Source organism: Anser anser (genome assembly GCF_964211835.1).
Source record: "Anser anser genome assembly, chromosome: 1".
Taxonomy (NCBI): Eukaryota; Metazoa; Chordata; class Aves; order Anseriformes; family Anatidae; genus Anser; species Anser anser.
In genome coordinates, this window is record NC_139720.1 from 48,951,210 (window position 1) to 48,968,482 (window position 17,273).

At 39.5% G+C, this 17,273-nt stretch overlaps 2 protein-coding genes across 9 annotated transcripts in view; one reads left to right on the top strand and one right to left on the bottom strand.

The window, feature by feature from the left end:
• The window catches only part of EEA1 (early endosome antigen 1), a 77,406-nt gene extending 63,230 nt beyond the window's left edge, over positions 1 to 14,176 (top strand). For all 5 annotated transcript variants that reach the window (XM_083825951.1, XM_083825953.1, XM_083825950.1 and 2 more), the window contains 7 exons: positions 1,135 to 1,320; positions 1,784 to 1,915; positions 3,373 to 3,558; positions 3,859 to 4,097; positions 5,551 to 5,671; positions 5,970 to 6,068; positions 7,134 to 14,176. In XM_083825951.1, the coding sequence (XP_083682077.1) occupies positions 1,135 to 1,320; positions 1,784 to 1,915; positions 3,373 to 3,558; positions 3,859 to 4,097; positions 5,551 to 5,671; positions 5,970 to 6,068; positions 7,134 to 7,256 (1,086 nt within the window). In that variant the 3' untranslated portion in view covers positions 7,257 to 14,176. The remainder of the gene's footprint in view (positions 1 to 1,134; positions 1,321 to 1,783; positions 1,916 to 3,372; positions 3,559 to 3,858; positions 4,098 to 5,550; positions 5,672 to 5,969; positions 6,069 to 7,133) is intronic.
• Positions 12,942 to 17,273, bottom strand: part of PLEKHG7 (pleckstrin homology and RhoGEF domain containing G7) — a 37,184-nt gene continuing 32,852 nt past the window's right edge. For all 4 annotated transcript variants that reach the window (XM_083825998.1, XM_083825996.1, XM_083825997.1 and 1 more), the window contains one exon: positions 12,942 to 16,941. In XM_083825998.1, the coding sequence (XP_083682124.1) occupies positions 16,834 to 16,941 (108 nt within the window). In that variant the 3' untranslated portion in view covers positions 12,942 to 16,833. The remainder of the gene's footprint in view (positions 16,942 to 17,273) is intronic.

The window sequence follows — 17,273 nt, forward strand, 5'->3', positions numbered from 1 at the left end:
AACACCCCGCCTTCCAGAATACTAAATTAAGAAGAGCCTCAAAGTTTGACTTTGCTGTGAGTAAATAGAATGAGTCTTGGGTGTGAGTTTGAGATTGTTACTTGGGTTTCTGTGACCTATTGTAGAGAGACATATTTTTCTGTGGAACAAAATCATAGAAGAGGTTGTATTGGAAGGGACCTTAAAGATCACCTAGTTCCAACCCCCCTGCCATGGGCAGGGATGCCACCCACTAGATCAGGTGCGTGCCCCATCCAAGCCGGCCTTGAACACCTCCAGGGATGGGGGATGGGGCATCCACAGCTTCTCTGGGCAACCTGTGCCGGTGCCTCTCCACCCTCAGAGTGAAGAATTTCTTCCTAATGTCTAATCTAAATCTATCCTCTTTTAATCTAAGACCATACCTTCTTTGTCGTATCACTATCCACCCAACTAAGGAGTCCCTCTCCATCCTTTTTATAAGACTTCTTTAAGTATTGAAAAGCTGCAATGAAGTCACCCCAGAAATAAGGAGAGTTGGAGGCCAGTTAAATTGCAGTATGTAATAGATTTTGAATGGAAGTTTAAGATTTGATTGAAATGCTGATACACATGAGACCGTGAAACATTTTGTTCTGATTCTAGCATTATTAGGTTGTACATTCCACTTCAGGATTTTCAAAAATTTCTTGACTGCGCTAGTGCTAGCTTCATTAAGTCACTGGAAAAAAAATAGTAATAACGAATCACTCCTGGAAACTTCACAGTGTAGCTTCACTGCTGCTTATGTAACAGCTGTATAGAGTTGCAAGGTAGTACATTTACCTTGAGAATAAAATCAGCTTGTGTAAGCAAATTCAAGTTCATTTTCTTTTTGTCAAACAATCACTTTTCCTTCTTTGCCCTCTGGATGTTTTCACGTTTTGTCTGTGGAAGGATGCAGTAGGTACTGCTGCTGGAAATGTTTCTGGGGACTTTGTTTTTGCTAGGCATAACCTCGAGACCCAGAAGTTCCTGTAATTATGCTTTGTCAACGTTTGAAGCAAAATGTTGCATGCTACGTGACAGTTTTTCTGTGGAAAATGACTAAATGATTGTCAAGTATCTGGAGCTCTTATGCTGACAGATAATTTGCAGAGTTGTGTTTGTAATTAGTCCACAGAAGAAAAACTTGCTCTTGCTCAAGAAGAGGTAGTTTCCAGCAGAAATCGAATTGCTAATAATAATCAGCAGATCCAGGAACTGAAGAAAGCAAAGTCTGCACTGGAACAGGATGCATCAAAGAAGGAACAGCAGCTGGGTGAGAAGACCAAAATGCTACAGGATCTTCAGAATGATAGGGTAAATATCTCTGTCTTTTGAAATCATCCCACAGACACACACAGCCTCTCTCACCCTCTCCCCGCCCCATTAATTCCTGGTACATCTCTAAACAGGGGTTGTTATTGGGGCATAGCACTGTTGTAGAGCATAGCAACAGCAATTTTATTGAACCTCCTGCTCGAAGACTGTTAACAGACAGCTGAAGTGAATTTGCTTTAAAATAGACTGATAATTTGTACTAAGTGGTTAGACATGCAGGAAAACAGTATTAATTTTAAATATAAAACTGTAAACATGCTGCTAATTATTTACCCTGCTAACTGTGGATAGAGATATAGATATATGGTGGTTGTTTTCCTACTTAGAGCTTTTGTAATTAAGGATGTGGGGTCCTAGATTTTTTTTTTTTTTGTGAAATTGGAAGAAGTTACTTTTCTAGCACCTTTAAAAATAAATAAATATATATATATTTCTCTTCAAGATTTTGAAAGAAAAAGACTTGGCTAATGAAAAATGTAAAACAACAGAGCTCCAGGAAATAAAGAGTAGACTTGAAAAAGAAAGTGCCAAGCTGGGTGAAGAGCTCAGAGTCTGCAAGCAAGAATATGAGAAGGTATACTGAAACAAAGTGAATCTTCATGTGCTTGGTTATCTGATCAGAAATATGTGTTTTATTCAGTAGACATTATCTGGAATGGCTTTGCAAAGGTGGTTGCTGTAAATATCAGTATTACAGATAGGAGAACCAAAGCACAGATTTCACTGAGGTTCCTGAGTAATGCTGACCTGATTAGTGGTAGTCCTGAAGCTCCAGTTCCCAGTGTGCTTGGCCAGGTAGACCACATAACTTGTCTTAGTTTCAGGGTTTTTTTTCTGGTTTACTGTAGATTCACTGCATACCCTTGCTTGACAATTCTGAAGTATAGAAAAGATGTCCCGAAGTGTCATGAATATGAAGTTTTCCAGATATTCTAGGAACATCTGGTACTTCTCAAATATGTGTCGTAGAGTTTGAAACTCCCTTGATGTGCTGTGGTTTTTAAAATGTCTTAAAAAGTCACACTTGGGGCGGGGGGAGGGACACAACATCGGGAGCCTCATAAAAGACCGTTTTCCAAAATCATAACAATCAAATGAGATGTCTAGAGGGTAAAAATCTGTAGACTTCAATTAAATAGCTTTAAGTCTTCAGTAAAACAAGCTATTTCACACTATGAAATGTGTGCACACCAACAGCGGCTTAATATGTTCATCTTTTGATCTACATACAAGGAGTCAGACTAAAACAGAAATTGTCTCCTACAGGCCTATACTCTAATTCCCATTTCCTGTCAGGAAGTGGATAGATACACTCTTTTAGGACATCCCCTTGTCCTCAGGTTATATTCTCTCTCTATCTTTGGTTTAGTTTGTGTCGAAAACTTTGATTTCTGGAAAACTGGCAACCCCTGTTAGGCTGTTAGTCCCTGTATGTTTGGCTGTGTAATTTTAAGGAAAAGGATTCCTATAAATTTAACTGAGTATTCTACTTCAAGATTTTTTTTCATTTTTTTTATTCCAGAAAAACAAACAAATGTTTAAAATCAAATGTATCATCCTGCTTGCTTAAAATTTAGTGTATATATTTATACCTCTAAGACTAAGAGAAGCCAGCTTTTTTCCATCAGTGTTTGTTTTTCACTTGGTCATTATTATGCTTTTAACCTGATTTTTACAACTAAAGAACAAAGTGAAGTAAATTTTAGAACCAACTCTAGAAAATGACAATGGTCATTTATTTTCAAAGAACAGTAAAAAATAATCCAACACAGCTTCTGCTATTTTAGTAGAAAAATACAGTAAATTTAAGTTTATTTTTAAAATTGAGCATTGTTCATAAAAATTGTATAAGTTTAAAGTCTTTGATCATGAAAATCACTGATAATCTGTGCTGTAAAATCATCCTTTTTTCCAATGATAAAATGCAAAATTATTGCTGTGCTCTCCCTGGAAAGCAATTACATTAGTTTTGAATTTGTCAACAAAACTTTCAATGTTGCCACTTTAACTTTGAGCTCTGTATCCTAACAGGAGGTAGCAAATCTCAAGGATGCAAAACAGCTATTGATTCAACAGAAATTAGAGCTTCAGGGCAAAATAGATCATATGAATTCAGCTCTGGAACAGGAGAAAAAAAACCAACAAGCTGTCAAAGATCAGCTGAAAAAGAGAGAAGAAGAACTGAAGAAAGAATGTGTTGAAATTCAAGATAAACTGGTTAGTATGTTAGAGACTGTAAGACTGTTTTGTGAACGTGCCTTTGAATTCTTTCAGGGGCAGAGAGGAAGCATAGAGTTGTCTTAAGTTTTACATCATATTCATTTTTAAATGACAAGGTCAGAAATCTTTGAGGCATTTAATAGCATAGGAAGTTTCAGTAGGATGACAGTCTTGTGTAGTAGGGTTCACTGGATAAAAGTAATGATTCTGGTATTGTAAAGATTCTTTGCCTCATTTAAATATAAGGAATACAGAAAGAATACTTGGTTGTTTTTCTCTATTTTGTGGTGTTCTTAGCACACAGAGGTAAAAGAGAAAGAAGAAGAAAACCGGAAACATGAGGAAAAGGAGGCCAAGCTCACCATGCAGGTCACAGCTCTGAATGAAAACCTGGCTACCATGAAGAAAGAGTGGCAAAGTAGTCAGAGGCGAGTGAGCGAGCTGGAGAAACAGACGGACGATTTACGTGGGGACATTGCTGTCTTAGAAGCGACAGTGCAGAATAATCAGGATGAGAGAAGAGCATTGCTGGAGAGGTAAGCAGTGGTCATGATGTTGTGAAAGTGTAGTTTGGGAAATGGGTAGCCTTGCACTGAAAACCACTTTCAATTGACTCAGGATCTGCATTCATGCTGTCCTTAAATCCATGTTTGTCTGGGCTGTGGCTTCCAAACTGGAACCTTCTGTTGTCCCTGCCAAAGCATAGCAAGCGGTGTTGTGAACGAACTGTACTCTGTGGGCTTTGACAGGGTGACCATATTGTAGGAAATCAGGCAGGCTTATCAGAACCTTACTTTGTCACCAAAGCCACATATCTGTGCCTGTGCTTAAAGATTTATGTCCATCCCTAAGAGCCTTCTAAATCCATTGGACGCCTTGGAATTTTAAGGTGTGTAGGTTGTGGCTTTTCATGTCATCTGTTGCGTGAACCATGCAAGGCCTGGCTCTGTTACCTGAGTAAACTTATCTTCTCTGTCACTCTGACTCTCCTTGGAACTCGATTCATTTGAATGAATCAGGATAGATGCACTTGTCATCCAGAAACCTGGATCAGACTCCTTAGTGCCTCCAATAACACAGAATTTGCTTATGGACTTCTAGGTGTGTCCACTGCTCATCGTTAGGGTATTGAACATGTAATTGGCTTAGACAGACTTTCTAAGGTTCACATGAGGCATTTTCTTCCTCCTAAAAACGTAGCATCTTCCTTTCTCCAGTTCTTTTGTTGTCTTTACAACATATTTATTAAGACTTAAGTAAGCAGAGCTGCTTTCCTTCAGGCAGCAAGAGGCACATGCAAGCCAGCAGGAGTTGCTTGAACGTAGAGATTATAAGGTTTACAACATCTGTGAGACTGGAAACTTCTTCCATCCTTATTTCCTGAGATGTTTGGTGAAGGCAGAATGGAAAACTTTATTCCGTCCTGTCAAGCTTGCTGATTGGCTTTTAAGCAGTAAGCCTTGGGAAAGGATGGGATCAATTCAAATGAGATTCTTTCTCTTTGGCTATCCCTTGTCATACTATGCTGAACTCATCCAGTAACCCTTTTACAGCTTAGTAGAAAAACGCCTTTTAAAATCTGTGTTTCAAGTTAACTGAATTTCAGCTGATGGGAGGTAGCCTTGCTAAAAGAAAAAGATTACTTTTCTGCTTTGTTGTTTGAAGTGATTTGCTGCAGATGCTTTGTGAGAGTGTTCTGTTGCACAGTGATGCTCATCAGGGCGTGCTGATTAATGGGCTGCATTCAGTACTGTCCCTGGTGTTGGGAGTAACTCCAGGTATTAAAAAGCCCCAGATATTTGGGAGCAATGCCAGATAATCTTAAATAGGTTGTTAGAACATTTTTCCAGCCAAGGCATCCAAGAACTTTTCACAGCAAGTGTATTTTCAGATGGATTTTATGAGGGTAACTCTTCTCAGTCATGACAACCTGCCCGGAGGAGGCAGAGTACATTGCCTTTGGACTGACTATTCACTATTTATCCTCAGGTGTATAAAAAGTGAGGGAGAAATTGAAAAGCTTCAAACCAAACTTGTAGAAATGAAGAAAAAGCTGGACAACACTACTGCTGCAATGCAGGAGCTAGGCCGAGAAAACCAGTCATTACAGGTATCATTTGATTTGAACCAAACCTGTTGATTCTCTCTGGGGGTCTTGTCAGAATTTCAGGTTTGCATCATATTTGTGGTGGGTTACCTTTCCACAGTGATTAAGATGTTCCTGTGGTGCACAAGGACCGTATTGCTGTCTGTAGGTTAACTCTGCTTTTAGGTTTCTCTCTGAATTATAAGCTCTCAGTGTCATGGCAGAATTGGTGCTTTTATACAGCATTGGGTAGTATATGCAATGTAATACAGCAAATTAGTAAGAATTACATATGCTTTTTTTTTTTTTTTTAATTAAATAGATCAAACACACCCAAGCTCTCAACAGGAAATGGGCAGAAGACAATGAGGTACAGAATTGTATGGCCTGTGGAAAAGGCTTTTCAGTGACAGTGAGAAGGGTAGGTGTGTTTTACTGTATCTGTGGGGATTTTCTTTTTCCATTGTTTTCAAACTATTTTTCATGGGATTCAGACTTTAGAAAATGGCTTTAAAAGTGCTGTGATACTTGGGACATCTCAGAATACAAATACTGCTTACGGTGCCTTAAATACTAAAAATAAAGTTTGTGGGCCTTACTTTATTCATGCTGCTTTTGTCACTTTAATGATAGCATTTTATAAATGTTGTTAAATGGTTCAGTCCCCTAAGCAAGCAAAATGGTACTGTTGTAAGGGTATTTACAGTAAACTTACTTAAAACCAACCTGGACTGAATTTTGAAGAGAAAAAGGAAGGTAAATTTGTTGAAACCACATATATGTGAAAATATAAGGCATCAACAAGATCTGGAGCTTGTGGTCGTAAATGCTAAGCAGACAAAGAACGTAAGAAACAACTGGGTATGTTTTAGGTCTGACCTTCAGACCTTCTTTGTAAAAACAGCTGCGGTCAGTTAAGATGTTAGCATCCCTTCATTGGCAGGGCCTGCCCTTCATCCAGAGATTATCTACCAAGTGACTTGCCAATGAAGTCGGTGAGGGATGTTGATGAGGTTCACTTTGCTTCCTGGCTTGGTGTTAGGTGGCTCTCCCTGTCCTGCATTATTTGTTGTGATGTCCTTTGGGTAGTCTTTGAACAAAGGCTGCTGGATCGTTTGATTCAAGGGTGTACTTCCCAGTGTGAAAGCAGCTAGTTACCTATAGGAAGAACATGTTTTATGCAACCAAAATAAGTTCAAGAGGAAAAATTCAAAAGGAGAATGAATTTCAACCAGTTCAGATCTGAAACTGGTATGGTCTTCCTTCTCAGTGAAGCAGCACTTGTAAGTATTTTATTCCTATACCCTTTATAAAGGATGTACTCCTTTGCCATTCAGTGTACATGTAAGGTGCTTTGTAACTGTTATTTTAAAAGTCTGAAACATGAGAGTGTTCATTTGACATGGTAATTATCTCCATTTGTAATCTATACCCATAAGCCTGTAATTGATGTTCACCATATATGTTTTTTTTTTTTCTTTCACAGCATCACTGTAGACAGTGTGGAAATATCTTCTGTGCTGAGTGCTCAGCAAAGAATGCCTTAACTCCTTCCTCTAAGAAGCCTGTTCGGGTCTGTGATACTTGCTTTAATGACTTGCAAGGATAACTGGCTATTGTGGGAGACAAAGAAATGTTACGCTAAAATTTATAATTTCTGTTGATGCACTTCATTCTGCACTCAGACTACTATTCAGTTTGGACAATGATTGTAACACTTGGCAAAATTTAGTATATTTTAAAATGTTTATTGATACCAAGTAAAACTATTGTATTTTTTGTGAGATATGGGCTCAGATCACCCATAGCTTATTGCCATTTATCCTGAAAAGAGCTTCTATGTCTAGATTAGAAATACCCAGTTATTTGTAAATAAAGTTTAAACAGAGGAGTAACAATGTATTTTTTTATCTTTATTTTTTTTGTTCAAGAGAAAACGCGTTTATGTGATATTGCAGTGTATTCTTGTTTCCTTCAATGGAAAAGGAAGATGCAAAAATTTGTGAGGATTTTGTGTATCAAATGTTGCTGTAATAGCATAACTAATTGTTGCATTTGATTACGTATCTCATGTTCTTTATAACCCCGTTGTTTTGCTTTCTCTCTCTCTGGTTCTTGAACTTTTCTCTCTAAAATTCTAACTCTGCAGTGAGGGTAATTGGCTGGACTCAACTCTGTTTTATTCGCCCGCTTAGAACTTGTAGTATCAGCACCTGAGTTCTTTCCCAACTACAGCACTTGGATACTGGAATATCTTTACGCATTCTGTACTGCATTGTGTGTGTGTGTGTGTGTGTCTGTGTGTCTGTACGTGTGAACTAATGATGTGACCAAGTTTAGTGGGCATTGTAGGAGTACTACACAAAGCTCTCCCATATTAATCGATTTCACTTTTACATGTTTGATGAATGGATGTTAATATTCCAGAAACCCTTTATATGCAGGTTTTAAACAGTAAACAAACAAGGCAGATAGTAGCCTATAGCCCATCTGTCCCCCTGCCCATACCCTGGAAGCCCCAAGAAGTCCTTGTGGTTCTCAGGGATGTCCAGAAATTCCACACTAGGTATCCTACTAAGAAAAGCTCTTTTTTAGAGGGTGCAGTTTAGCTGACCTTTGCTCCTATCCCTTCCTTCAGCTTTTGGTGGAACAAGCTGAACTCCTGCTACCCCTAACAAACATCATTTTTCCATTGTTCCTTCTGTTCGTAGATGGTGTGCTAGTTCTATGATTTAGTTTGCTTAGGATGGTGATTTAACTCTCCTGGTGCTGGCTTAGTTATAAGCAAACAACTCTATAAATAAACAGGCCAATATATATGATTCTAGAGCATAGAAGCACAGAATGGCTTGGGTTGAAAGGGACCTTAAAGGTCATCCACTCCACCCCTCCTGCACAGGACCCTAGATCAGTTTGTTCAAAGTCCCATCCAGCCTAATTTTGAACACTTCAATTGATGGAACAGTCGCAACTTCTCTGGGGAACCTGCTCCAGTGTCTCATCACCTTGGATTTGTTCTTATTTCCTTTCCTGTACTTGCAACAGAAGTTTCCTGCTGAGTTCATATAGACTGCTCTTTTTGTTGTGCTTTTATTTACACCTGTTTTTTCTTGCCTGCCTGTGTCTAAATTTTCCTCCCTTTGAAAGGAGTATCTGGTATCTGGCCTCAAAACCATTAAGGTTATTTCTTCTGAGCTGGGTTTATGCCTTCCAATACTTAGGGACCCTTAGTCTTAATTATCCTATTAAATTCCCTAGAACCCAAGCCCTTCTCTGTCTTACAAAATTGTGCCAGCTGTTCAGAGAAAAGGACTATGTCCTCAATTCCTCTACTTCTTGCCTTCCAAGGTAAGGAAACAAATTCTGTTACAATGATAGATGCTTAGCCATCTTTAGGCAGGTTTATTTACTTTTATCTATTGACAGCTTTATATGTGAATGAAGAGGAGCCTCTTTTATGAAAAATGTCTAGTCCTGACTAACTCTCAAGTGAAAAGACTTTTTAATCCCTATTCCCCAGTAATGATCTATATGTTTCATATCCCATCTTAGCTTACCTGTCTAGTTCTAAATTTGCATCCTCAAGGATTCTTCTTCAAGGAGTCATCTTAAAATTTAATTCCTATTATTCCTTATGCTTGAAATACATGCATTGTTATGTGCAACACTTACCAGCTTTTCTAGTTTGAACTTTTGAGGGTTGTTTGCTTGAAAGAAACAATTGCTGTAATGATTCCATGTGAATAGATCCTCTGGGCTTGCTGCTTGTCCTTGTCAGGGTAACTGCTTGGAATAAGAATTCTTTGAAAGGAAAGTATGAACAGAATCTCTGCCTCTGGGGATTTTTTTCTGTTCATTTATTTACTGAGGGAATCCAGAGAGTTTGCTTTCAAGCCTTTCTTTGTCTGATACATGGCTTCAGAAATCTGGCAAAGGTAAAGATGTCACAGTCTTGCTCCTGCCTAGGTACGCACCGTCCGGTTGTGTAACACACAGAGTGTACTGCTTTCAGGGTGAAGGACAACCACGTGGAGCAGAAGGGATTTTAAGAGGGAAAAGAGAAACCTCCGACAACTTCATGAAGGACAAAACGTATGTGGTGAACGAAGATGGAAGTTTCTCAGGGGGAGCTAGGGAAATGGTTAAAAGACCCGCTTGTGTTCAGATGTTTACTTTTGAATGGGAATGTCTGAAAGCTGAGGAGAGAGCTCTACAGCAAAGAGGAAATGGTAGAAGCTCTGCTATCGTTGTTCTTGATTTTGGGATGCTTTGCTGTAAAGACAAGCAAAGTCATCTCGCTCAGCTGGCTGCTGAAGCAGTGTGTTTGGTTGACCACCAGACAACTCAGGAGTTGGACTCGATGATCCTTATGGGTCCCTTCCAACTTGGGATATTCTATGATTCTAACTCAGGATGGAGCTCCCCAGCTTCAAGGTGAAACTGTCTCAATTTCTGAAGGCTTCTTTTTGCTGGCTGATGCATGTGACTGACTTCTTGAGGGGACAGAAATGCTTTTCAAATACACATTTGAAGAAAGAGGGATTGTTAAAATCAGGAGGAGCAGTGCTGAGGTAGAAGCTTTGAGGTTTGAGTCCGAAGCAATGTTAGGAGCTCTACAGCTTTTCACTGGAATAAATCAGTGGCTTCATCTTATGCTCCTACTCTTGTGTTTATGATTCCTAGTGCAGGTCTGTATTCATTGACAATTCGTTGGTATGATAGACCACATAATGCTGGCTGCCATGTTGGAAGTTGTGCTCAAGCTCAGTAAAACAACCTATGAGTATTACTATATATGTAAGGAAAACTGGAAGGTGAAAAGTGTTGTATTTATAAATGTGCTTGTAGATTCTGACTACTTTGAAGGGTATGTTGTCAGTAAGATGTGGGTTTTTTGTTGCACTCCTTTAAAATATAAATAATAGGAGAAACCTAGTAAAAAGTCTGATAGGTTTTACCATGCTGAGTTAAAGGACTCTGGACAAAGTAGTTAAATGCACTGATTTTTTCAGGCTACAAACATAGAAACATAAAAAAAAATGGCAGAAGAGACTAGAACATGGGAACAAGAAGGTGAGAACTTGTGGTGATGTGTTTTAGCACCCTTTAGCAAGAACCACATAGCTCTGATTCACTGAGGAGAGGCCATTGTAGAGTAAGATGTCAAGGGGAAGAATGGTGAAACCAATGCTTGAACCAGAAGGTATGTGGGATCCTCAAGCTGCCTTTGATTGCTAGCCATTACTGTGGCATCAGAAATGGGACAGTGAAGTGTGGGACTTGTTCCTGGGACTGTGGATAGAGCATCCTCAGAGGGACATTCAGCATCTCTGGTGAAGAATAATCTGAAACACCAACTGCTGCATGGGCTGAGACAATCTACCGAGTCATTTGGAGAAGCATAAAGGATGGTCTTGTTAAGGGTGGGGAGAGGTTCTTTTAACTTTTTGGAGACGCTGCATCTCTTCCCAGTCAAACAGCCACGATCCCTTGGGCTGTTGTCTCCAAAATGCTAAATCCCCACTGTTTTATTCTGGCCTCATGTCAACAATGCATACTTCATATTTTCATACTGCAGTCCCCATGGAGGCAGAGAGCATTGCAGGGTTCAGTGGCAAGCTTTTGATCTTAGCTTGATATGCTTCACTGTTATTTCTTCTCCCCATGTATTCCTTCCCTCCAATAACCTTCCCCTTTCTGCGAAGGTTTAACAAAGATTATAAAATTGAGTCACAGTAGGAAAAATTGCTGTCTGCAGATGAAGAGGCAAAGGGAAGTTTCTGCTGCTGCTTCCAGCAGAGACAAGAGGTTTAGAGGGATCTCATTTTTCATCTGGCTTTGCTCTGGCACAAGAGTTCAATGCTCTAGAATACAGTGCAGTTTTTTTCTCTGTTTTTGGAAGGTATTAAGTAACCAAGTTGTTGTGGAGTGTGGAGTGCTAGGCATGCAAGAGCAATGAATGTTTTTGTTGGTTTTGGGGCCATTAGGTTTATCTGTGAATCCTCACTAGAAAACCTTTCTTAGTGAAGCAAGAGGGTATTTGGGAGCGGAAGCATGAAGTAACCTTGCTTTTTGTAGCACTTATTAGTAAGAATAATTGTTTCTAATATGCTAGATGTAAAAGAAGTGGCATTCCTAAAGAAGGGACTGGAAAAAAAAAAAAGTATTTTTCTAGATTGTTCAATGTCAGTTAAATGGAAAGTTGCAACAAATGCTTTTTGCAAAACTTAAAAATTTATGACCAGTACTCAGTGGCAGACAGAACACTGCTGAAGCTGAAGTTCAAACAGAGCATGAACTATGCCAGGAAGAATGATACTATGGTTTGAGTATGCTAAAACTGTTAAATTACTTCTCCAAGTACCACCCCTTCCACTCATATTCTTGTGGGACTAGGAAATAACACTGTCATTTGCACTATGCACTTTTTGCTGTCTAACTGAATATAATCTACAGGAAGCGGAATGGCACTGCTGGCATTGCGTGTGTTAGCTGTAACCAGTGGGCAGAAGGTTTATCTTCAGCTGGACTTTCACTGCATTACATTTGGCCCCTTGCTATGTAAGGAGAATTGCACTCATAATTACTTTGTACCAAAAATAAGGTCATCATCCGGGAGCACATGTAACAAGAAAATTCATGTAGTCACTCACATGTTGTCTTTGTAGAGCTTCATTTTAAGCTTATAAAGTGAGAATACATTAATTTTATGTATTTTCAAGGTTCTTGCCAGTTGTCCAGTCCTTCATTTTTGAAGTATTGACCTCACCATCCCTTTTAGGATAAGTTTAAAATTATTGTCCAACCACAGCCTTTCTTCGAAAACACTAAGTGGTCTACTTTTCAAAAACCAGCAATAATTGGATAGTAAAGTCCCTCCACAGAAACTCACTTGTGTTTCTCTCTCTCTTTTTTTAAAGTGGCACTGAATAAAGAGCTTTGTATCTTTAGAGAGAACACGAGATGCCACTTAGAATCACAATAACAAAGAGAATAGGCACTGGTTAATGTAATAAACTCTGCCTTTTGTCTGCAGTGTGCCATATACTATGCACTTGCTGTGCAGCAGATACAGGAGTACCTGCTCATGTGCAGATTACTGAAGCCCTGCTAACCCCTTTAGATCAACGTTACTATAAAAGCAGAAGCCTGGTAGGCATGTTTTCCAACTTTGCCTCCCCCTGTGACCTAAACTGAAAAACAAATTCACCCGTTTCCTGCCTTTTTAGGGTAAAGAGGGCTGGGAACAGTGTTCATTGTTAAATGCCGACAGGCCAGCACTGGCAGGTCCGGGCTCCTGCTGCTGGGTTTATGGCGAAGTGCTCTGCTGTATCACGCTAAGTCTTGATTCCGGGCACAGGAGGGATGTTTAGAAGAATGTCTCGCTGAGTTAGCAAATACCAGAACTTTTTATAGTAATGTGTCCAAAATGCTGCTTGTATAGGATTTGTCACTTTTGTAAGAAAAGGAAAAAAAAAAATCAGAAAAAAAATAAAAATCATGAAACCCCACGATTTGATGCCGTTACATAAGATTTCATTTGAACTACCTCTCAGTGTGAAATTCAAACATTAGGTAAGTTTAATAGGGTTTGCTCACTGTCACGTTATGTAAAAGTTATAGTGAAAGCCAAAATTGCAAAAGTTTATCACCAAAAAAAAAAGTTGTCTTTTTTTTTTTTTTAATATATTTGGAAGTATCCAGTAGTTTCAAGTTACTGTAAACTCTGTTGAATTCTTTTAACCTCTGTAGTTTCAATCTTGCAAACTCTAGCTGCTGGACAGGAAATAAATCATAACCACAACCTTTCATAATCATGGTCTGCTGGGTAAAAACAATTTTGTATACAGCTATGTCATTTGGCTATGGATAGCCTCATTCACCAAATGTACCATTAATTTAGCATTTTTTTCCTTCAATATGCAAGATGTGAGCTTGATGAATGGTTTCTGTAATGGATGTGTGCCACAAATAGCATTGTGCTGTTTGCCTCTTTTCAGCATTTTAATGATCAGTTTATTATTGCAGATGTGAATATCACACATAGAACTTATTTTCTGTAGAATTGTATAAAATATAAATGGAAGAAGTTTTAAGTTCTTACCCAGTATTTAGAGGTAATGTATTATAATAGCCTTATGATGCAATTTTACCTACAGAGTACTGCACTTATTTTAAACTGGATCATACCATCTTGGTAGGTGTAGATAAATTTTGCATGAGTGTGTTTGGGTTTTGTTTCTTTTTCGTTGGAGTTTGATTCTTAAGTTCCATTTTCAGTGTTTGTGTTTACTACTTGTGATCATGTAGTTGTGCCTTACATTGTGAAAAAAATTTAGTCCAGCGTGCACTGTAATTCCTAAACTCTGCGATTTGGAAGGTGGCTGTGGATTTGGATGAGTAAATGACACCATGCATCAACCAGTTCTGTATAAACTATGATGAAATGTTATTGAAATGTAATTTTTGTTTTCTAACCTGTTACAGGAATGATGAGTGACAATAAAAGAAAAAATTAGACCTTTCTAACAGATCTTTCTGTCGTTCACTTCAGACAGTAAAGCTACTTTGAACTGGGGAATATATCATCGTATAAGTGAACTCTTGGGAAGCCACACATTTGGGAACAACTAAATGCTCCAGTTTCTTAGACCTGTGGGAAGCTGCAACAAAAGCTTTCACTTTCATGAGGAGGCAGTGATAATGACTGGTTTTCACAAGTTAAATTCAGAGTGGTTTTTCCTTTCCTAACAACTGCGCAAGTCTGCTGGGTATACTGGGCTCAGTTATTCTTTCTGTCACTGACCATGTTCCTACATTGTGTTCGGTGCAGTCTAACAACTGGCATAACTGGAAGGCTCAAAATTAGTGTTCGTTTTAGTTCTTCAGATTATGGGAGGTTTCACTTATTGGATGAAAACCTCTAAAAGAGCTGAACTGCAGTGCAGAGAGAACCCAGGTGATCAACGTGTGCCCCATGATAAAGCCAGTATTGAATTATGGGGCCATTTACAAAAAAAATACATTTCAAAACCGAAGTAGATCTTCCTAGGGGTTTGGTGTAGACAGTAGAAAAGGTTTGAGAGAGGCTTTCTCTGAAAGGCGATTCAAGTTGAGAAGTTGATTTCTGCTTTGCTTGTTTTCTGGGGCATCTTCCTCTCCAGACCACAGAAGAGCCTGTTGAGTTTGTGTCCCTAAAGACAGCCTGTGTGTAAGTACCTCCTTCCCCTAGGGTGTCCCCTTTGGAAATGTGCTGACCTCTGGGAAATACTGAATCTCCAGGCAGGAGAGTTGCCTGGTAAACTGAGCAGACCTGTCTTAAAGGTCTTTCTGGCAAAAAAATATGCAGAGGTGCAAAACACCCCCTTCCCCTCTGCCAGTGCACAAAGCTCGGGGCTTAATCTGACAGGCGTGACTTCTCTGGGGTTAAAAACCTTTCTTTGGTATCGTCACTGATTGCAAGATACTGTGAGATTCTGGAGAGGTGCTGGGGATGGATGGGTGCAACACAGCACACAGCTGAGCGTGGCATCGGTGGAGATGGAGCACAGCTGTTGAAGCCAAGCTGTGGTCAAGTGTCTGCAGCTTGCGTGGCTTCTTGGAGCAGCTCTGCTGTGTCTGCTTTGTTCTGCTCTTCTGCCGTACGCATTCACCCCTGGGCATGCAGCCTGGGTAGCTGTCCCTTTCTCACTAGGCTGTGACAGAAACTTGCCCATCGTGGGCATAGAAGGGAAGAGCAGGAGCATGTGCTGCAGTGGCATCGGGAGGACGATGGACCAGGTAAGTACACACAGCCTCCAGACCAGAGTTTGTGTGTAGATGTGAACCACTCAAGTGGAGAAAACATACCATAACATCCTGATGGGTGGAGTTGGATTAGACACAACATCTGAACTCATGACTAATTTGATGCCAGAGCAGAGGTGAAAGATAGGGAGGTATGCTGACTTTACTGTGAGTAATGCGAACTGGAATGGCGCTCCTAAATTCTTCAGCATAGTCTTCATCTGTGTGGCTTCTCTGTTCAGTTCATCCTAAAATCATTTCTGGTACTGAAGGGATATTCTAAAGGTTTACTTCCATGCTTAGGGAGAGACTGACTGGGCACAAGAAGTGGGAGAAGTGGCAGGATCGTTTAGAGTGGCTTTAGAGAAGTCTCTCTTCCTCTGGTGACTGTGCTAATCTCAGATTAGCCCACGCTAGTGGGGTGAGAGCACCCTTCCTCCTCAGGAGTAACCTGCACAAATGCTGTGTCAACCAGTTACCAGTTATGTGGGGCTATACCAGCACCTCAAAAATAATTATAATAATAAAAAAAATGATCAGGCACATACTTCTACTATATGGACCACAGACCTGGGATTGCAATGAAGTATTAAGTGTTTTAATGTAAAAAGAACGCTCAAGTTTCTGAAGAAAAGTTGAAAAGACGAGACATAGCAAAATTGAAGGCTGCACCAAGCATAAATAATGCATAATGACAGATCTGCTGATAAGAAAGCTGTGAGAGACTTTGGATAAAAAGAGTCCCCATTAAAAGGGGGACATTGTTGCACTTCTGTTCTTTCTTTTTATATATTCTGTAGCATCTGTAGTTTATCTGAATGTTAGATGTAAGGATGACCATTTTCAAATAAACAGGGCACTAAGCAACCTTTTCATTTTGAAAATTAATGGCTACTCAAAAAAACATGTTTTAACTGATCTGCCCCCACAAGCTGAGTGTGAGATGTTATAGTTTAGTAGGTAGAAAAGCAGTAAGTACAGGAAGCTGTGGCTAGACAGTTCCCTACAATTTTAATTTTTGTGAAATTTATTAATACAATTTGAATGAGCTCAGAATAACCCCTCTAGACTTCTGGTGAATGATTTCTCCTCACCAACACAGGTGTTTTCCCTGTCCTGCTTTATAGGAAACAACAAGTTGTGTTAACACTTCCCTGGATGGAAGAGCCTTCCCCTAGCTGAAGCAAAGGAGCATCTAAGAATGATGGTTTGGTGCCTGGCTCGTTCTCCCCATTCTCCCCCTCCAATTCATTCCTACGTTCTGTGGTCAAAACTCATTGCTTCTGTCTAGTCAAGTCAAAAGTTTGCTAGTGTCAGAAAGTGAAGGCATGCTGGAAGAAATAACTATGTTATCACCACAATAGTCTTCCACTGGATCTGTCCATGCTGTGCTGGCATTATTAAATTTCAGAGGATTCAGCTGGGAAGCAGAAAAGAGTGCTTTTCTTGGTTTCATCTTGCTTAGTGTAATTGGAGATTGCCATTTCTATCTGTGACATCCATGTTTTCTGTAACAAGAAAAATAATCTGTAAACGCAGGCAATCTGGAAAGTTCTAGTAATTCAGACAGATGAACACCCATGAGCCTTCAGCTGTATTTGGTGTTTCTTCAGGCCCTTGCTCATAATTCCTGAAACGAATGTGAGTTTTCCCTGAGCCCGAACACTCCCCATTGCTAAGGCCACAGCACATCATTAGAGTCTCTGTCTGGGGCCAGAGATTTCCAATGAGACTTTACTTTTTGATATGAAGATGGGACTTTAATGCTCTGTTTGCTTGAAATTTTGAAACTTGCTGCAGGCTATTTCACCCATTTTTGTGTAGCATTTATTAATTTAAT